The sequence below is a fragment of the Podospora pseudopauciseta genome, assembly GCF_035222475.1.
Source record: "Podospora pseudopauciseta strain CBS 411.78 chromosome 5 map unlocalized CBS411.78m_5, whole genome shotgun sequence".
In the NCBI taxonomy this organism is placed as follows: domain Eukaryota; kingdom Fungi; phylum Ascomycota; class Sordariomycetes; order Sordariales; family Podosporaceae; genus Podospora; species Podospora pseudopauciseta.
The window spans coordinates 811,500-831,676 of record NW_026946665.1 but is presented as its reverse complement, the minus strand read 5'-3'; the positions used below and the strand labels follow the sequence as shown (position 1 = coordinate 831,676).

Sequence of the window (20,177 nt, the reverse complement as noted above, 5' to 3'; positions counted from 1 at the left end):
TGGACTTTTGGGGCTCACAAGGGAGACTGAAAGCCGCAGCTGACCGAGGAAACCCAAATTACCTTACCCAGCGAATAAGACGGCCAGTTCGGCAACAGGTCCTCGTCACAGCCACCCAGCGCGCAGGCGACCTCGTCGTCGGGTCTTGTCTCTTGGGTGGACACACCTCCGTAATCTTCAGGGCCCGCACCTGCTCGGCGGGGGGCAGAAGCGCGGGGTCGACCAGCCGCCGGGAGGGCCGTAAGGCTCCTTCCTTCACACACTAGATGGTGGGTAAGTCGTGGCAACGACCCGTTCGATTCTGGAGATTCTAGCTCTCCCTCTCTACCTCTTCTATAACTCTATCATAGAAGCCCAACTTTCCGATGCTAGTAAAAGCCCCGTACGCATAGGCCAGAGCCTGGCTCCTATTGCTACTGAGGCAAGTCGAGAGCAGGTGGTCCTCAAGTTCCGCTGACCTCACCATCTCAATGTATTCCTGTCGCTCACGCCATATCTGCCTCACTTCCTCATCGAGAGGTTGCCCATCTCGGTCATATTTCTGAGGGAGGTCGAAGGAGACGGGCATGGCCTGAATGAACTCGGGAAACGCAATTAGCTCCCAGGGTACTGTACATGCCCCTTCCCAGTCGATGATTCCCGTAACATCGAAACTATTCTCGTCAACCATAATATTACTATGGAGGAAATCGTCGTGGCATAGGGGAAACGGCCCATTATTGCTTGCGGAAAGCCGGCTAGACATCGCCTTGGTCTGTGATGGGAACTTGTTAATAATAGAAATCATCCGCTCCGCTGGAATCGGTCCTCTCTGCATCATGCGCCTAATAGTCTCGTTGTCCCACTTGAATTTGACGTTGTCAGCCCAGGCCTCGAAAAACGCCGCTGCTGTGTTGAACGGGCCGCCGATCCCTGGTAAGGGGCCGAGCTCGTATCCCCCCTCTCGATTTCGAACAATCGTGCCAATCTTTGGGAGTCGCATAGAGGTTATCTGAACCTAATAAATGTAAGCTCCTGATCGAATCAATTAAGAGGGGCTTAGACGAACATGGCATGCTGCCACTGAGTGGTAGAATTGTCGACGTTATTGCGCGGGTATCACGCCACGGTGCACCTCGTAGCCGCCAAGGGCGTCCATGGCGACGATGCCAGGGAGGACCTCAATCAGCATGTACGCGACCGCCGCTGGGTTATTCTCGTCGAGGGCATATGCAAAGACTCTGGGGACAGATAAGTCGGAATGCTCCTTAATGTATTGCATTGTTGCAATCTCGGTCTCGAGCTCGGCGTTACCTGTGGTCTTGATCTGGACCCGGGCTGCCCAGCGACTCCGGTCGGAGAACTCAAGCAGGCGAACAACGTTATTGAGCCCGCTTGTAACCTGATCTAGAGCAACACATTCCAGATGGCGGTTTGCATTCGAGGCAATAAGGCAAAGTTGATCCCATTGGGTTTGTCGGAAACACCTGGCGGCCCGGCTATCGCCGCTTTGAAGGAAATCATCGATGGTGGTCCAGGAGGAGGCCGAATCTGCAGGCATGGCGATACCGTGTTGGCCAAGAGGCTTCGCCAATCAGTACATTTGTTGTTTCTCGTTCTTCTTCCTCTCCCTCGGCAGGAAGATGGGAGATAAGGATTCACCAAGGGAAGCCTGGTGGGGAAGAAAGAGATGAGGAAGATGCAAGGGGAATGTGCCACAGTGGCTCTTCACCCGATTGCCAGGGCGCACACCTGCTGAAAAAACGGCTCATTATTCTCCGTCATTCTCGGGACATTTCCAGCCACACTTCTTCGGGCACTCTTCACCGCGCTTGATGTCCTTCCCATCACATCCGACAGTAGCGCAAGACGTATAGACGCTCTTGGATCCTTGTGGCATCTTGTTCTAGTGCAAGGTAAGTATTTGCTAACTCCTCAATAATAATGTTAGAGCTAGATATACTGTACTGTGACCGATGTGGCAGGTTAGGGCTGAGGCGATGACGAAATAGTATCTGAACGTTGGGATTTCGTGAGATGTAGAGTATAGATTCCTAGACAGAGAGAGAGCTAAAAGGATTGGAGTATTTATGCTCGCAGGCACAGCGGAGGCAGGCTTGGACGATGTGGTGCCCGCACTGGACATTGAGCACTGCAGCTCTCATTCTCAAGGAGGGGGCACATACATCGGGCTGGCGGACAGCACACGTTGATTACGTGCCCATCAGCGATTTGTGTAACGGTGATAGAGCTGCTTATTCGGTATCGTTGATGTCGGTGAGGATGGTCAGCACCAGGTGGCTGCCCCTCGCAGTGACTCAGAACAAGGCCCAAGCATATCAGGCTGAAGTAAGAGCAACCTTGACACATTGGCAAGGCAGCAACCAAGTCAAGAGAGTGCTGTGCCACAAATTGGAGCTGGACAATACCGTTGGTGCGAGCCACTGCATCATGGTGTTGTTGCGGGGCATTGCAGGGCCGGCGCGGGGTGCCAGGCCTTGATGGCTCTTCTGCCGGTTTGGATCGGCTCCTCTTCAGGGCCCACCGCGGGACTAACCGGTCAGTCCCGTGGTGGGGTCCCGGCAACGACCGGGGAGCTTAGAAGTGGGGTTGTCTAGAGCGCTCGAACCAGCCCACACTGCATGGGTGTATTGGAGACGCTAAGGTCCTCGACGCTGCAGCACCTCCGGTTTGTTACGAATCGCTGCGGTGTTGGAGATTGTTGCCGCGAGGGAGGATGGCAGAGCAGATGTTTGGACGCTGTGCACCGGTGGCTGGGCGGCGGGCCAGAGTTACCTCACGGCCTTCCGGGCCTCATCCTTTCCTCCTCTTCGGTTCACTGAATGAGGTACCTGGAGTGACCGCCTGCTGCCCGGCATTGCTCGACTGGCTGCCCCGCTCGTCAGGTATAGAAGCGCAGCTGGCATCTGACTGCATCAAGTTCCCCAAATCCTGGGAAAGCCCGGTCGCCTCGGAAAGTGGTGGGACATCAAAGTCCAGATTTGACGGCAGCCGATCAATGGCAGAGCAGATGTTCTTGAAGTGAGCGGGCATCCATGTGTCATAGACATTTTTCGTGAATCGATATGCTGTCCATTTGTCCTTTCCGTCGAGCGCAGTGAAGGAAAAATCGTGGATCGGGTGCCGGTAGTACTTGATGTCTTTCTCAGTTATCACCGGGTAGTGACCGTAGATCCGTACTGACCGGTGGTCATGCGAGACGGAGAAGGCGAGGATCTTCCGGTTGACTTCATCCTCCCGCTTGACAGCACGGAAGAGCTCGACAATGCCCCGCACCGCAAGGGTCATGCTATGGGCGTTCTGCCGGTCTGCAATGTCGAGCGCAGCGGCGCCGCACTTCACCTCGCAGGTCAGGAACGGGAAGTACATGTAATACGTGGCCATGAAGAAGGACTGGTCCCCGGTGATGAAGTCGCCAATGAATGGCGACAGCTTGGCGAGCTGGTCCTCGGTGAATGCGTCTCGTTTGAACCCAACGGAGTAGTCAGGCTGTGGACGGGTGCTGGTGAGGGGGATCGAGTTGTTCCACCCTTCGTTGACGCTCTCGACAAGGATGTCAAGGTGATTTGCACCAAATGTCGCAAGACTTTCAGCTGAAGGAACAATGAGCCGACTGATATCTTGAATTACCCGCGCCTCATTTTTGTTGTGTATCTTCTGGCATGTCGTTTCAAAGACATCGTCGCGAAAGAGTGTATCGCTGGGAACTGGCGGTGTCATCTCCAGGAGAGACCGGCAAAGAGTCTGGCTGGCTCTGGCCACGCCCAACGGAGCTTTGGTCATGTAGCTACCATTGATCTCGAGCAGGGTCTCGTAACGCTGGTCTCGGTATGGCGCGCTCTTCTCCTCCCTCGGCTTCTGGTCGCTGGGCGTCGTGGATGTGGCAGAGATCGACCGCTTCCGCAGATTGGACGAGGATTTCTTCTTCGCAAGTGGTAGACGGTCCATGGTAAGCTCCGTCTCTGAGGTCTCTTCCGGCCAGTCCTGCTCCTCTGGCCAGTGCTCTTTCTCCACCCAGAAAGCAACTGGGTCAGTGGGTTTGTAGGCGCTGCTGCTGATCGCCGGCTCGCCCAATACGTCTTCGGTTGGGCGTGGAAGGGACGTCCGTTGTCGTTTCGGGTCTGGGTCTGGGTCTGGGCCGGCCTCGAGTGCGTGTTCGATTGAATGCTTGCGCTTGCGACCTCTGCGTTGGATCGCCGGCGAATCCTGTAAATCCGAGGTCAACTTCTGAACCATATGATACGAGAGATGGAAGGCGTACCTGTAGGGACGGCGTCTCGCTGTGTTTAGTTAGACGCAAGCGATTGCGTTCGGCACGCCTGGTAGCGCGCTTTTGAGAACTGCCTTTGCGCGGCTGGATGCCCTGGGGTCGATTTCCTGCAAGCATCAGCGGAGATGTCCTTTGGCGCTGCGAAGAATAAGTACCTTGATAATTTGGCGCCGGCGATGGGAGCGCCCTTTGGGCTGCTGTTTGGGCTCGAGTGCGGGCCATGGCGATGAGAACGGAGGGGAAGCGAGGTCCTGGTTGTATGTCTGAGGAAGGTCTCGAGATGGAGTGAAGTGCGAGGAATGGATGGCCATGAGCGTGCAGGAATGGGATCCACTGGCGAGGGACCCCTGTGCCGACTGGCCAATGGGGACCCTGACCACAGCCTCGCTGCCGCCTAGAGCTGCACCCCATGCAACGAAGGCGGCAGCCAAGTCAAGAGGGGTGTGCTGCGTGGTGCGGCCGCTGTGTGCAGCAGGTGTGGGGCGTTGCAGGGCAGCGCTGGCCCGAGGACACTGTCTGCCTTGTGGCAGACATCGCGGGCTGACACTGCGGCGTTAAACCACCCAGAGCAATTGGCCCCAGCTCGCATCTGCTGTGCCGCCCAGGCTGAGGTGGCACTGGTCGTGTGCAGCCGTATGGCTGTACATTAAGAGCGCTGACCCAGGACTCACGCGTTCTTGGTTTTCTTCCCCAGCAGCGACGCACTCCCCCCAACGCACACGCAACGACTCACTCTCGCAACACACTTGACCCACCACCCTGCAGCATCGTACTTTTCTGGTTTGGGCATATTTCGTCCTATATGCACTATTTACCATTGCGATGAACGGTTACATGGACGCCGCGAGGCAGTCGCTGCTTCTGGGAGGAGTACAAGCCGCCGACACCCACGGAGAGGCTGCTTTCTCACGTACGACAATGCTGGGTTGAGTTCTGCGACGACCACTCGATTTCCGACCCGGAGGCAGGGTTCAAGAACTATTCACAACATGAGGCCGGGTTCTTGGAATATCTGAAGAGGAGGGATTCTTGTGACGACGTGACTTTGGGTTGCTATCGGGACTTTTTCACGCACCTGGCTGAGAAGGATTTGGGTGGTGCACTGGATGAGGAGCTGGCATTACCACTTGGGCAACTTTTGGGCGGCTTGCAGGCATCACTACTTGGGCATCTTTTTGAGGGGCTTGTAGTAGTCGGAAAGACAACTCAGGGGGGGTAGGCATCTTCGCCTGGGTCAACTGTTGGGTCAACCGTTGGGACTGGTCAACCCGAACTGGGAAAGCTGTCTAGAGAGTGGAAAGGCGATGAATTGGTATCTGGGAATCAAGAATGAGCGGGACGTGGATTCTGCGGGGAGGCAGATGCTGTACCTCAAATACCCGAATCAAAATTTTCTCGAGCAAAGGGGGCACATTCAGAAAGCACATTTATTGCTATACCTTCCCTACCTGCGTTTCCATCCGATATCCTGCTGCCCTGCCTGTCCCCTACTGCCAGATCTTTCACCCCTCCCCTCCCCGTTCAGGCCCGGAGCCTGACGCCGTGGACACTCTCTACGTGGTTCTTGAAATGGTTCAGGTGCTTGAACTCCAGCGCCTCTTCCTTGCACTTCGGGTGGTTGCACATCATCCGCTTCACGCCGCCTAGCTGTTGCGCGTGCTTCCTGTCAAAATGGTCGTTCATCACCGCCGGTCGGCAGAACTTGAACGTTCGTTCCTCATGGGACAGGGTCTCATCACCGATGCAGCGTGGGCATTGCTTCCTGTCCATCAGGAGCGGGAAGGGGTCTGGCCCGGGAGACTCCTCCTTCACCGTGACGTCGGCCTGCGCCTGCGCCCTCCGTCGGATGCGGTCCGGCCTCGCTGTCTCCCGTTTGCCGCACAGGATGACCATCAGCTCGGCCGCCTGGATGCGGAGTTCGAGAAGCTCTGCGGAGCTCAAGTTGTCCGGCTGGTTGCAGAGGATCTCGGCGAGCTGAGCGCGCTCGGGGATCTGTAGCTCGATGACCGGCTCGACGTATTCTTCCTCCTCTTGCCCATCGGCCTCCATGTCCCAGGTCGGGCGGTTGTGAAAGTAATGTTTGCGGTAATCTCGCCGGATGGCCGTCTTCCGCTGCTGCTCCTTAGTCGCGATCAACTTAGTCAGCTCCCGAATCTTGCCCTCGTTTTCCGAGCCCTTGATCCGGTACCGGCCGCCTTTGAGCCGTGCCCTCTCCGCCTTTAGCGCTTCGATGCTCGGGTCAGGCGGCATCAGCTCCCAGACCTCGTCGGGAACCATGTCTTTGCTCGCGCGGGGGTCGCGCATGAGACCGATGTGCGAAAGCATTGCAAGCAGGCTGTCCTCGGTCGGCTCGTCCAAGAACGCGTTCTGGAGGTGGAACCCGACCTTCTCGTTGAGATATGCGTTGTTGAACGTAGCCCACCCCGGATCGTGGCGCATCATCTGATCGCGGACGGCATCAGAGGCGTTGCCTGTACGCTGTTAGAACAAGGCTATTCTAGAGATAGAAAGAACATACCATCCGCTACGTTAGCTGCTCCTCTACGCCAGGCCTTTGGTTCGATCTTGTTCTCTTGTCCAGCGTCAAGCGACTGCCGCTCCATGTCGTAATGTAGTTTATGGTACGGAAGAGGTTGATACTTCCGCTCGTCCGATCCTTCCTCTACGATGGGCTGGTCGTACTGGCGGAAAACAGGCCGCTTGAGCCATTCCTCTTTCCAACGCAAGGGAGTACACTTGACCGGTCCCTGGTTCCTTGCTTGCAAGACATCTCTGACGCTGGTAAACTTCGATACCGCAAACGCACGATCGTGTACCGCGAGGCTGACGATGACGGTGATGAAACAAAAGATCAAGCTCCTAGAAGGGGTAAAAAAGAAGATAGTCCTGGAGGAAAGATGGTTAAACCTGAGATATCAAAGAGCACAAGGTAGTCACTTACGGCTTCGGCTTGTTGTCCATCCCTTTGTGGTGCGCGAGTCTAATAGACATAGCAAGAACGTCCTCGCCGGTTTCCGGATGGCGTACGACCATCAGCAGAATGTCCTCGTAACAGAGCGCCTTTGGGCGTCCACGATTCTCGTATTCTTGCGAGATCATCTCTTTCAGCAGCCTGGAATGCTCATCGGGTGCCTTGTCTTCATCGTCAGGGATATTCCTAGTAACAGCCTGGAAGATCTCCTTCAGACACTCGTCACCCTTTTTCTCTCTGTCCACAAACTCGGCTGGCCGTGCTCCTGTGAAGGCAAGTCCGAGGTAGCACCCCGGCAGTTGGACACGGTGCCTCTCCCAAGAGAAGATACCGGTGTCGTATCAGATATTGAAGGTCAGCAGGACTAGTAAGGTATCTGCGTTTGCAACGTCTTTTCCAAGAATGTTTGGCGGTCGTAGGTTGTACTTAGGAACCAGGATGGCATCGTGCCACTTGTAAGGCGCGTTAGCTACTACATTGGTAGGTAGGAGTAGGAGACGAACCTTCTTAATTTCTTTACTGTCATTCCTGTCCATGAGGAGGCCTGTAACACTGGCGTATAGCTGCTTGTACTGGCGGAAGTACTCCCACGACGTGCCCCACGACTTGATCCGGTATTTTTCACAAATATAGTCAAGGAAATCCATCGCCGTCGATTTCTTGGCGTTCATGATTGCTTCTCGCCAGTGTATAAAGTTGTTGAACGTGCAGTATCTGTAGGTTTATCAGTAATTAATGCTAATAGAATTCAGGGAAGGTAATCTATATACCTCTTCCATTTTCGTAGGAGGCCAGCAATGTTAACCTTGGTCGCGTCGGCATAGTCGGGTTGAAGGAATTGAACGTTATCGAGCTGCTTGCGGAGAGCTGCACGTTGGTCGGCCGTGAGGGGCTTTGGCTATTTCGCAATTCGTTCCTCAGCTTCTCGCTGTTTCGCAGTGAACTGCCGAACAAACTCCGCATTGCGATCTGCGAGTGGCTGCGGCAGGCAACGTGCTGGCATGGCGATGACGTTGAGTGTTTGGTGGTCGTGTAGGAACTTAAGCAGCGTCTGACTCCTCCTTTTTGTTAAGGGTCGCGTGTGACTGTCTTGTCAGTCATGCTGAAGAGGAGAGGAGGGGAAAAGGGAAGAGGGTAAGCGTACACTGTAGATTGACGTAAACGGCCTTCTCGCCTGTGACCGGGCGGTTGCGGACGATGCCGCCGCGCGCGAGCGACTAGTTGGCCTGCTTGGTGGCGCGCCTTGAGGCTGTGTCGCTCGCAGAACGCCAGACTGCGTCCACCAAGGGCGTATTACCGGCCGTCCCGGGTTGTCGAATATATACAGATCCGAGTGTTACGCTGCCGAGGAGGTCCGGTTCGTGAAGAATTTTGTCTGCGCTGTTGTCGCCCGCACCGCGGTGGACCGGGGTAGCCAGGTGGCGCACCGGAGGTCGGGTGGACGCGCTAGCTGTTGCGCTGTTAGCATGCCGAAAGAACATCGCCAAGGGAGAGTTGAAACATACTGGCCGAATTGCCCGCCAAAATCGAGCGCCTCTTGGATGGACAGGTGGGCAAGGTCCTGGCCGCGGAAGGCAACGACCTTACGCCAGGCCACGAAGCGCGCCAGCTCGTCCTTTGCCGGCCGCACTGAGGCTGCTAAGGCTGCTGAGGCTACTGAGCTGGATGCCGCTGACCTCGGTGCCGATAGTCGGCGTTAGGTCGGTGGCCGTCACGACACCCTTTGGGCAACAAGCTCGGGAACGAAGTGTTGGCGTCGAGGCTATGTTCGACGTGCTCGAACGGTTCGAGCGGTGGGTGCTTTTGCGTGCGGCGCCTGGTATTGAGTCTCGAGGGCCATCGACGACAGTCGACAAGCCGGGAATGATGGGCAGCGTGAGGTAAGCCATGTTATATCTAGTTGCGCCGCTGCGCCGCTGTGTTGGGGAGCCGAAAATGGATGTGAGGTTGAAGAGAACGGATTCCCAGATCGCGGGAGCTGCTTAACCAACCGCCCCAAGACTGGGACGCTCATTGGAGGGTGGGGCAAGGTGGGATCATGGATCCGCAGATGAAGTTGAATGGAGGTACCAAGTACCTTGCTGTGACAAAGCACCCCGCACTGTCGAGGCACCCGAAAATGGCGGCTCCGCCCTGCCAAATTCGACGGCCAGAACAGCAAGTTCTACACTTTATCTGTATTATCAAGAATACAAATTTTTGTGAAGGGTTACAATCCCTGGATTGAAGGTTTATTGCCTATGGTAGGGGGAAATGACAACTACTTGTACAGGCCCTTTTGATGCAAAACTTCTCAGATCCAATATCCCAGGAAACCAAAGATGGAATCGCTGGCTTGAAACTAACGACTCCCTCCTTTCCGAACAAACCTTTCGTTATCAAAGACAGACCCGAATCGCCGATAACGGTCCAGCTAGGTGATCGGGAACAGCCCGTGGGGGTGTGTTGTTCCAGAAGTTGAGTCGTTTTCTCGGCTCATTGGCCAACACCAACACAAGAAGATCGCCATGTGGTTTTTTTTATTTCCAATGTTTTCGCCTCGCGGGCCGCGCGGTTTCCACATCACCACATACACTGTGTTGTAACAAACCTGCTGTATAAAGAGCAGCAGGTGGCGTGTGACACTGCTGATCTGCTCTATATGGTTATTTATCTGTCACTCAGACTACTGCACTGAGGCGCTGCAAATCTGTATGAGGAGTTATCGTGGGCGTGCAGGTTAGGGTCTAACGCTGTCTCACATTTGTTCTCTTCACGAGGAAAAAGAAGAAGACTGGCGTGTTGGGTGGTGGGCTGGGGCTGTATTACGGTGGTTGTAACCACCTGACAGATGTATTCGAACGGTTGCAGCAAAAAAGCAGCACAGCGTGACTGATATGGGCATTCCTCGCCTCATCGGGCTTCTTACCAGATCCGTCCTCACCAGACTCACAAGTAACGCAGTTACCAGCGCAGTGGTTCAGAGGTTGAATGCCCGGCTCGGGGCCAGACTTGTCTTGAGCAATGTCCGAGCAGTACACAGTATTTGACGACGTTCACCCAAGTCACACCACGCAAGCGGTTCTGTCACACTGCTGATCTCGAAGGTGGTCTTCAACATGGGATGACGGGCGGCCGGTCATATTGGCCGGTCAGTCCAGTGGTCTCCCGTCTTGGTCTCGGTCCGGGTAAAAAAGGCAAAGAAAGAAAGGGATCTCATGCGATGAGCTGGCTCATTTCTTTTTTTTTTTTTTTTTTTTTTTTTTTTTTTTTGTTTTTTTTGGCAAATTCTTGATTTTGTTGATATCTATCTTTCTGGTAACTTTATCATGCATGGCCAGCACAGCAGCAAACGTCCCTTTCGGAGGTTGCTAGTGTGCCAAGAACGACTGACCTGCCACTCGGAATTCGATAAAAAGACCAATGATCCACAGAGGAGTCGATCGATCGAAGTATGCGGACAGAGAGAAATAAATATTTTTGGTGAAGTGTGTTTGCTGTTTCAGACAGGTAAGAGTAGGTGGGAGAAATCACATTGCAACCTTCGTCATGGGGCAGTGAGGGGGACAATTGGAGGTGTGAATCTCGCATTCTGGTTGCCTCGTTCCTTGCAGATTTGAACAAGAATATGGTGGGTGTTGGTCGTTTGGATATATCGATTAATTACCGGTCATCCGGCAGGTGAACCGCGCAACGTCAGACTTGTTGTTTTCTCTTTCCGGGGGTATTGCCGCACCCCTCTTTTGATGCTGGAAATAGATCACGTTAGACAGGAACCGTTTTCCTTGATAAAGGGGGTGGGGGGAAGAGCTTCTGAAAGGGGAAGAGGCACAGATCTTGTGCAAAAGCACCTCGACGGCGTCAAACTTGTCAAAAAGTCCTGGCGCACTGTGTTCGGAAAAACCGGACCTAACCTGACAAAGAATCCCTGTCGGGTGTGCCGTACAAAATATTGAAGCGGCTCCGCCAAAAAAAGGAAGACCTTGGAAGAAACTGCAGCGAAGCCTCCACCGCGATTTCAGCTGCTTCGGGAATTGCGCGAGATAAAACTGTGAGACACAGCGAGTGAGGGCGTGAGGACCTTGTCATCGAAAGGTGTTTGCCACTGGCCCAGTCCGGCACGTCGTGGGTCGATTATGCTCGTGTCCAGAGGGCTCTAGCTGCATTGGACCACTGACAAGAAACACAGCCCAGTGGTCGGTTCCTTCGAATCCTCGAGATGCTACATGATGTCGTGGTCGAGAGATCAGGGGATTCTTTTGCAGTAGTATCTAGCATCTGTGGCCAGCATATGCCGTCCTGTCGCCCGAGTTGCTACTAGTCCGGCCATCTGGCTTTTGACCGATTTTGACAGTTTGCCAATGGGATGTCTCCGATAAGCTGAGTTGTTGTATGGAGAGAGGGTCAAATAGTGGGATAGATTCCTTGTTTTTTTCCTTGCTCAAAGAGGAATCCATTCTGAAGGTCGTCGTCATCGATGTGCTTCTCGAAGACCAAGCTTTGGCGTTGATGTGCCTTGGCCCGCCCTGCCAGCTGTTCCCTGTCGAAACCTTGGTGGGAACGGAATCTTTTCTCAGGGGCAGCGATTGGAGGGCCAATTGATTTTTGGGGGTGGGGCGACAGTTGGAAGCTGGGTGGCGGAGCCGTGGATTCTGATACGGTGCAATTTCGAGTCGCCAGCCCGCGCCAGCCCGGCAGCGAGCCGGCGGTATCCCGAACTGGAGTCTCCCATTGGTCAAAATCTGCTTATGTAAATCGAGATGGTGGCGCGACGAAATGCAAGCCTTCAGGAGTTGGGGTTGCAATTTGCAGACGGCACCGGCGACTTTGCTGCAGATGCCAACTTGCGTTCCCTGTTGATGTGAGAGTGAGGGAGAGGGAGAGGGAGAGGGAGAGAGGGGGATGGAGAGAATGAGAGAAAGAGAGAAGTGTGTTTTATGTCTGAGGCTGTGACTTGTATCCGGCAGCGAAACAAGCATCAGCAGCTTCGTCTGAAATCCGGGGAAAACAGAATGTGAGGCAGAGAGGCATCCGGCGTGAAAGCAAGCGCGTGCCTGACAAATGGGAGCAGCACAGTGCTTCCGCTGGCAGGTCGGCACGGTGCCCTCCCTCGTCCGTCTTCCCCTGGCAGATGCTTCCACCCCTGGTGTCTTTCCGAGCCCGAGACGAAACGCACTGCCCATCCCTGCTCCCCTGCTCAGCGAGTGGCCGAATGAATGCCTCCTTTTTCCTGCCCATTTCCCTGCTTCTTTCCCTTCCCAAGAGCAAGGCCAACACTAGCCAAACATCCTTCCGTGGCCAGTGCCTCCTCTTTTTTTTCTTCTCTTTCTTTCCTCTCCTCTCTTTTCTCTCTCTCGACGCTCGCTCGCTCACCTGCTGCTTCCAACACCTCTACCGTCTCTCGTTCAGGTAGTAGAAAGTCGCCAGTCGTCCACCGTCGCCCGCCGTCGCCCGTCGCCCGCCGCCCGTCGCCCCGTGTAGGAGCCGTTGCAATCCAGCGGTCGCCTGCCTTTTGAGCTGCGTGCCGGCATTCGAGACACGACGCCGTCTGGATCCGTCGCGCCGAAACGACCCTCAAGGACGACACATTACACTACGGTCGCTGAAGCATATCCAATCAATCAATCAACCAATCCATCCATAATCTTTTTGATTCCTTTCCATTAATCAATCAAAGAAAACCCAGTTTCGCTGAAAGGGGGGGGACCCACGCACGAATTGTTAGCGGCCTGTTTTCTTGCATACCGCCACCATCCCCAAGCCAACCTCCCTCTTCTCTGCGCCCCACAGCGCCGCCAATCGCTCACCCTCGTTGGTCGGATTCTGCTCCTGTTGTGCATCAACAATCAACAACACGCACGTTATCCGGCACCTTTCTCTGCTCTTCAGCGCCCAACCCAAACCCAAAAATCATAGCTTGTCGAGTTTTTGCTCCTCTTGCGGTGGCCGGCCACTTCTTGGACATTTTGACACGACAAGACTCCCATTTTTCGGGTCGACAACGCCACACCCACTTCCCCGGAACTGCTCCATGAGCCTCTGATACGGTGAGTTTTGCACCCGCAACGCCTGGTGGAAATGTTGATTTGGACCCTTCGGCTTTCCGAGTCCGGACACGATCGTGACAGTTTTGGCTAATTGCCAGCAGACGACTTTGTTGCCCAACATGTCGGGATATCCCCAAGGCCAGGGAGGCCAGGGCCAGGGCCAAGGCGGCTACAACGGCCGCGATGAGTACGATGACGGCTACGGTCAAGGCGGTCACGGAGGCCAGCACGGCAATGACGCCTACTATCAAGACGACCAACAGTACTATGACAACCAGCCAAATAGCGGTCACGCCCAGGGCCGCGGCAATCAGCAAGGCGATGGCTACTATGACGAATCGTAAGTTCTGGCTCTTGATGCGAAATGGATAGAATAGGCGGGCAGAGTTGACTTTGATGGCCCAGTGGTTACTACAACGCCGACCCCAATAACCCGTACCAGCAAGATGGCGGCTACTACGACAACAACGACCAATACCAGGACGATTACTACAACAACGGCCAGAGAGGCAACAATGGCTACTACGATCAAGGGTACGGTCAAGGTGGCTACGGTGGCAATGGTCAGGGTCCAAGGCAGGGCTCCGAAGACGATTCGGAGACCTTCAGCGACTTCACGATGAGGTCCGACATGGCCAGAGCAGCCGACATGGACTACTATGGACGCGGTGATGAGCAGTACAACAACGGCTACAACGATGAGGGAGGCAACCGCGGATACCGCCCACCATCGTCGCAGATCTCCTATGGTGGCAACCGCTCCTCCGGCGCCTCTACGCCCAACTACGGAATGGACTACAGCAATGTCCTGCCCGCCGGTCAGCGCTCCAGGGAACCCTATCCCGCCTGGACTTCGGATGCCCAGATTCCCCTCTCCAAGGAGGAGGTGGAGGACATCTTTTTGGACTTGACGGCGAAATTCGGTTTCCAGCGCGACAGCATGCGCAACATGTACGACCACTTGATGACACTTCTGGATTCGCGCGCGTCCCGCATGACGCCCAACCAGGCCCTGCTGTCTCTCCATGCCGATTACATTGGTGGCGACAACGCCAACTACCGCAAGTGGTACTTTGCTGCCCATCTTGACCTGGACGACGCCGTCGGTTTCGCCAACATGAAGGGCAAGAAGGCCAAGAAGAAGGCGAAGAAGGGCAAGGGTCCGGGTCCCGAAAACGAGGCCGAGGCTTTGGAAGATCTCGAGGGCGATGACTCGTTGGAGGCGGCCGAGTACCGCTGGAAGACGAGAATGAACCGCATGTCGCAGCACGATCGGGTGAGGCAGCTCGCTCTGTTCTTGCTCTGCTGGGGCGAGGCCAACCAGGTTCGCTTCATGGCGGAATGTCTCTGCTTTATCTTCAAGTGCGCCGACGATTATCTCAACTCGCCCGCCTGCCAAAACCTTGTTGAGCCGGTGGAGGAGTTCACCTTCCTGAACAACGTGATCACGCCTCTGTATCAGTACTGCAGAGACCAGGGCTACGAAATTTCCAACGGTGTCTATGTCCGTCGCGAACGCGACCATGAGCAGATCATCGGCTACGATGATTGCAACCAGCTCTTCTGGTACCCCGAGGGCATTGAGCGCATCGTGCTCGAGGACAAGACCAAGCTCGTCGACGTTCCTCCCGCGGAACGTTACCTCAAGCTCAAGGATGTCAACTGGAAGAAGTGCTTTTTCAAGACCTACAAGGAAACGCGTTCCTGGTTCCATCTCCTCGTCAACTTCAACCGCATCTGGATTATTCACCTGACCATGTTCTGGTTCTACACGGCCTACAACTCCCCCACGCTCATCACCGTCAAGTACGAACAAGAAGTCAACCAGTGGCCCGAGAAGGCTGCCCATTGGTCCATCGTCGGGTTCGGTGGTGCCATCGCTTCCGGTATCCAAGTGGCCGCCACCATCACGGAATGGGCCTACGTTCCAAGGAAGTGGGCGGGCGCGCAGCACTTGACCAAAAAGTTGATGTTTCTCATTCTGGTCTTCATCCTCAACGTCGCTCCCGGCGTTTACGTCTTCATGCCCGAGAAGGACGACAAGGCCTATATCGAGAAGCAGCGCACTACCCTCGCGCTGGCCCTCGGTATCGCCCACTTCTTCATTGCTCTCATCACGTTCATCTTCTTCTCCATCATGCCGCTCGGTGGTCTGTTTGGAAGCTACCTGACCAAGAACTCGAGGCGGTACGTGGCCAGTCAGACCTTCACTGCCAGCTGGCCGCGTCTCAAGGGCAAGGCCATCGCCATGTCTTACGGCCTCTGGCTTATCGTGTTTGGCGCCAAGTTTGGAGAGTCTTATGCCTACCTCACCCTCTCCATCAAGGACCCTATTCGGTATCTGCACATCATGGACACGTCGTCCTGCATGGGTGACTTTTTCCTGAGCAACATGATCTGCCAACATCAGCCCAAGATCACGCTCGGTCTTTTGCTCATCACGGATTTGATCTTCTTCTTCCTCGACACGTACCTGTGGTATGTGCTCTTGAACACGGTGTTCTCGATCGCCCGGTCCTTCTACCTCGGTTCTTCCATTTGGACTCCCTGGAGAAACATCTTCTCTCGTCTCCCGAAGCGTATCTACTCCAAGGTCCTGGCAACCACCGACATGGAGATCAAGTACAAGCCCAAGGTCCTGATTTCTCAGATTTGGAATGCCATCATCATTTCCATGTATCGCGAGCACCTCCTGGCCATTGACCATGTCCAGAAGCTTCTCTACCACCAGGTTCCTTCGGAGCAGGAGGGCAAGAGGACGCTGCGTGCTCCCACCTTCTTCGTCTCGCAGGAAGATCACTCTTTCAAGACCGAGTTCTTCCCCGCCTACAGCGAGGCCGAGCGCAGAATCTCCTTCTTCGCCCAGTCGCTCTCGACGCCCATCCCTGAGCCCTTGCCCGTTGATAACATGCCCACCTTCACCGTCATGATTCCTCACTACAGCGAAAAGATTCTCCTCTCCCTAAGAGAAATCATTCGTGAAGACGAGCCTTACTCTCGTGTCACCCTTCTCGAGTACCTCAAGCAGCTTCACCCTCACGAGTGGGACTGCTTCGTCAAGGACACCAAGATTCTGGCCGATGAGACCTCGCAGTTCAACGGCGAGGATGAGAAGACGGAAGGCAAGGACACGGCCAAGAGCAAGATTGATGATCTTCCCTTCTACTGCATTGGTTTCAAGTCGTCGGCCCCCGAATACACGCTCCGCACACGTATTTGGGCCTCGCTCCGTTTCCAGACCCTGTACCGTACTGTCTCCGGCTTCATGAACTACGCCCGCGCCATCAAGCTGCTCTATCGCGTCGAGAACCCCGAGGTTGTCCAGATGTTTGGCGGCAACTCGGACAAGCTGGAGCGCGAGCTTGAGCGCATGGCCCGTCGCAAGTTCAAGCTCTGCATCTCCATGCAGCGATTCGCCAAGTTCAAGAAGGAAGAGATGGAAAATGCCGAGTTCTTGCTCCGTGCCTACCCCGACCTGCAGATTGCCTACCTCGACGAGGAGCCTCCCCTTAACGAGGGCGAGGAGCCCCGCCTCTACTCTGCCCTGATTGATGGCCACTCTGAGATCATGGAGAACGGTCAGCGTCGCCCCAAGTTCCGCATTCAGCTCTCTGGCAACCCCATTCTTGGCGACGGCAAATCCGACAACCAGAACCACGCCATCATCTTCTACCGCGGCGAGTACATCCAGCTCATCGACGCCAACCAGGACAACTACCTCGAGGAGTGCCTCAAGATCCGTAGCGTTCTTGCCGAGTTCGAGGAGATGAAGACGGACAACGTTTCCCCCTACACTCCCGGTGTCAAGAACGCGGTCCACACTCCTGTTGCCATCTTGGGTGCTCGTGAATACATCTTCTCGGAGAACATTGGGATCCTTGGTGACGTTGCTGCCGGTAAGGAGCAGACGTTCGGCACCCTCTTTGCCAGAACACTGGCCGAGATCGGTGGCAAGCTTCATTACGGTCATCCCGACTTCCTCAACGGCATCTTCATGACGACTCGCGGCGGTGTGTCCAAGGCTCAAAAGGGCTTGCACTTGAACGAAGACATTTATGCCGGCATGAACGCCCTGCTGCGTGGTGGCCGCATCAAGCACTGCGAGTACTACCAGTGCGGCAAGGGTCGTGATTTGGGTTTCGGCTCCATTCTCAACTTCACGACCAAGATCGGAACGGGCATGGGTGAGCAGTTCTTGTCCCGCGAGTACTACTACCTCGGAACCCAGCTGCCGTTGGATCGCTTCTTGTCCTTCTACTACGCCCATCCTGGTTTCCACGTCAACAACATGTTCATCATGCTTTCGGTCCAGCTTTTCATGATCTCGCTCCTGCAGATCGGTGCTCTTCGAAAGGAGACTGTCCGCTGCGACTACAACCGCGACGTTCCCATCACGGATCCTCTGTTGCCCACGGGCTGTGCCAACACGGACGCGCTGGTCGACTGGGTCTACCGCAGTATTCTGTCGATTTTCTTCGTCTTCTTCCTCTCGTTCGTGCCCCTGTTTGTTCAGGAGATGATGGAACGCGGTGTGCTGCGCGCCGCCACGCGCTTCGCCAAGCACATCGGCTCTCTCTCGCCCTTCTTTGAAGTGTTTGTCTGCCAGATCTACGCCAACTCTGTGCAGATGGATGTCACTTTCGGAGGTGCTCGCTACATCGGTACTGGTCGCGGTTTCGCAACGGCTCGTATCCCCTTCGGTGTGCTCTACTCACGCTTCGCCGGTCCTTCGATCTATTTCGGAGCCCGTCTGCTGATGATGTTGTTGTTCGCCACTATCACCGTCTGGACCCCCGCCATCATTTACTTCTGGATTTCGCTGCTGGCCTTGGTCATCTCCCCCTTCCTGTACAACCCCCACCAGTTCGCCTGGACCGATTTCTTCATCGATTACCGCGACTACCTCCGCTGGCTGTCTCGTGGCAACTCGCGCTCGCACGCCTCGTCTTGGATTTCGTTCTGCCGCCTGTCCAGAACAAGAACCACGGGTTACAAGCGCAAGGTCATCGGCGACCCATCTGCCAAGATGTCGGGAGATGTCCCTCGTGCTGCCTTCACCAACATGATGTGGGCCGAAATCTTCACACCTTTCTGCCTGGTTCTTGTTACCCTCATCCCCTATCTCTACATCAACTCCCTGACCGGTGTTGGTGGTGAGTTTGGTACCAAGGAGGTGGACGATCCCGCGGCCGTTGTCATGCGTGTCGCCATTGTCGCCTTTGCCCCCATCGGTCTCAACCTTGCCGTCCTGGCCGCCATGTTCGGCATGGCGTGCTGCATGGGTCCGGTTCTGAGCATGTGCTGCAAGAAGTTTGGCTCGGTCCTCGCCGCCATCGCCCACGCCGTCGCTGTTATTGGCCTTCTTGTGTTTTTCGAGGTGATGTTCTTCCTGCAGCGTGCCGACTTTGCCAGGACGCTCCTGGGCATGATTGCTGTCCTCGCCCTCCAGCGCTTCATCCTGAAGGTCATCGTCACTCTGTGCTTGACCAGAGAAATGAAGACGGATGCCGCCAACATCGCTTTCTGGACCGGCAAGTGGTACTCTCTCGGCTGGCACACCGTTTCTCAGCCCGCCCGTGAATTCCTGTGCAAGATCACCGAGCTGAGCATGTTCGCGGCCGACTTTGTCCTCGGTCATGTCATCCTCTTCCTCATGCTCCCTGTCATTCTCATTCCTCAGGTTGACAAGCTGCACTCCATGATGCTCTTCTGGCTCCGCCCAAGGTATGTCCGCCTTCGTCCGTCTTCATCCCTGACCACGCTGACATGTTTGACAGTCGTCAAATCCGGCCTCCGATTTACTCGATGAAGCAGACCAAGTTGAGGAGGAGACGCGTCCTGCGTTACTCGATCCTCTACTTCACCATGTTCATCTTGTTTGCCGCTTTGATCGCCGGCCCGCTCGTTGCCGGCAAGTTCATCATGCCGACTCTGGAAACCACGTTGAAGTTTGGTGACATGGTGTTGGTGCAGCCTGATGTGAATCAGGACAACACCCGCAACAGCACCATGACCGGTACCGGTCGCCCGAGCTACAGTGGTGCCTATACCCCAACGACAGTTGCGGCGAAAAGACCGGCCGAGACTGCGGGCACCAACGACAGACTCTTTTAAGCAAAGTAAAGCGCCAGCTTGGTCAGCCTCGCGCGAGGCCACGACTTTGTACAATTTTTAATAGTAGCCATATGGGATTTTGTCGGACCTCTCTTTGGTCAAGGAAAAGAATAGGGAGATGGGGAGTGGTCCCCGGGGAGTTTTTGTCATGAAAAGAAATGTTGTATTCTTGGAACTCGACAGCAAACCTCTGGCAGCATGAGCATCATTTCATTTTGATTTTTTTGTCTCTGTCTTTTTTTTTTTTTTTTTTTTTTTGTTGATTTTTTGATTTTGGGGTTGGCGGAAGGCATTGGTATCACATATACACAAGTGGGCTTTTTTGTTATTATTCTAGACGCTTAGCTCAATTTCCCTGTCTCTGCTGCTTTTTGTTATGTGGTCTTCTGAAAGTTGCTTAATGCGGATTAATGGCATTGTTGGGTTGCGTTGTTGCATATTTGTCCAATTACCTTTGAAGCATTGCGTGTTTTTCAAGATGATTTCTTGTGTGTATTGTCGTCGATGTGCTACTGCGTAATGTAATGGGTTCAATAAGGATGGATGGCTACGAGTCACTGAGCAAAGAGGGCATGATTATTGATGAGTTCTTGAATGTGTGTGTATGATTGAGAGAGGAGGGTACCTAATGGAAATATCTTGGTTGCCCCTGAACTGATTTGAGATGCCAAGAGAACTTGCCCCTGAGTCGGGAACGGGATTTGAGAACAAGAGGAAAAAAAGTAAAGTGGGGTGGGTCTACAGCGCTCCGAGCCACTGGTCTGACGTGTGTGGGACCGACCCCCTGTTTTCCGAG

General features: G+C 54.8%; 2 protein-coding genes across 2 annotated transcripts; one reads left to right on the top strand and one right to left on the bottom strand.

The window, feature by feature from the left end:
- Positions 1-2,793: 2,793 nt before the first annotated feature.
- Positions 2,794-4,492, bottom strand: QC763_0075240 (uncharacterized protein; the record flags this gene model as incomplete). Its single annotated transcript, XM_062906033.1, has 2 exons — positions 2,794-4,206; positions 4,262-4,492. 2 exons carry the CDS (start codon positions 4,490-4,492, stop codon positions 2,794-2,796), a joined length of 1,644 nt encoding a protein of 547 aa, XP_062764837.1.
- Positions 4,493-12,464: 7,972 nt separating this feature from the next.
- FKS1 (1,3-beta-D-glucan synthase) lies at positions 12,465-20,034 on the top strand. The gene is made up of 3 exons (XM_062913427.1): positions 12,465-13,607; positions 13,673-18,991; positions 19,045-20,034. The coding sequence occupies exons 1-3, from the start codon at positions 13,387-13,389 to the stop codon at positions 19,379-19,381; spliced, it is 5,877 nt and encodes a 1,958-aa protein (XP_062764836.1). The 5' UTR covers positions 12,465-13,386; the 3' UTR covers positions 19,382-20,034.
- The last annotated feature ends 143 nt before the right edge of the window (positions 20,035-20,177 follow it).

Coding starts and splice junctions, on each gene's coding strand:
- FKS1 (XM_062913427.1), top strand. CDS start 13,387: ATGTCGGGATATCCCCAAGGCCAGGGAGGCCAGGGCCAGGGCCAAGGC. Junction 13,608..13,672: donor GATGGCTACTATGACGAATC/GTAAGTTCTGGC, acceptor TTGATGGCCCAG/TGGTTACTACAACGCCGACC. Junction 18,992..19,044: donor CTCTTCTGGCTCCGCCCAAG/GTATGTCCGCCT, acceptor CATGTTTGACAG/TCGTCAAATCCGGCCTCCGA.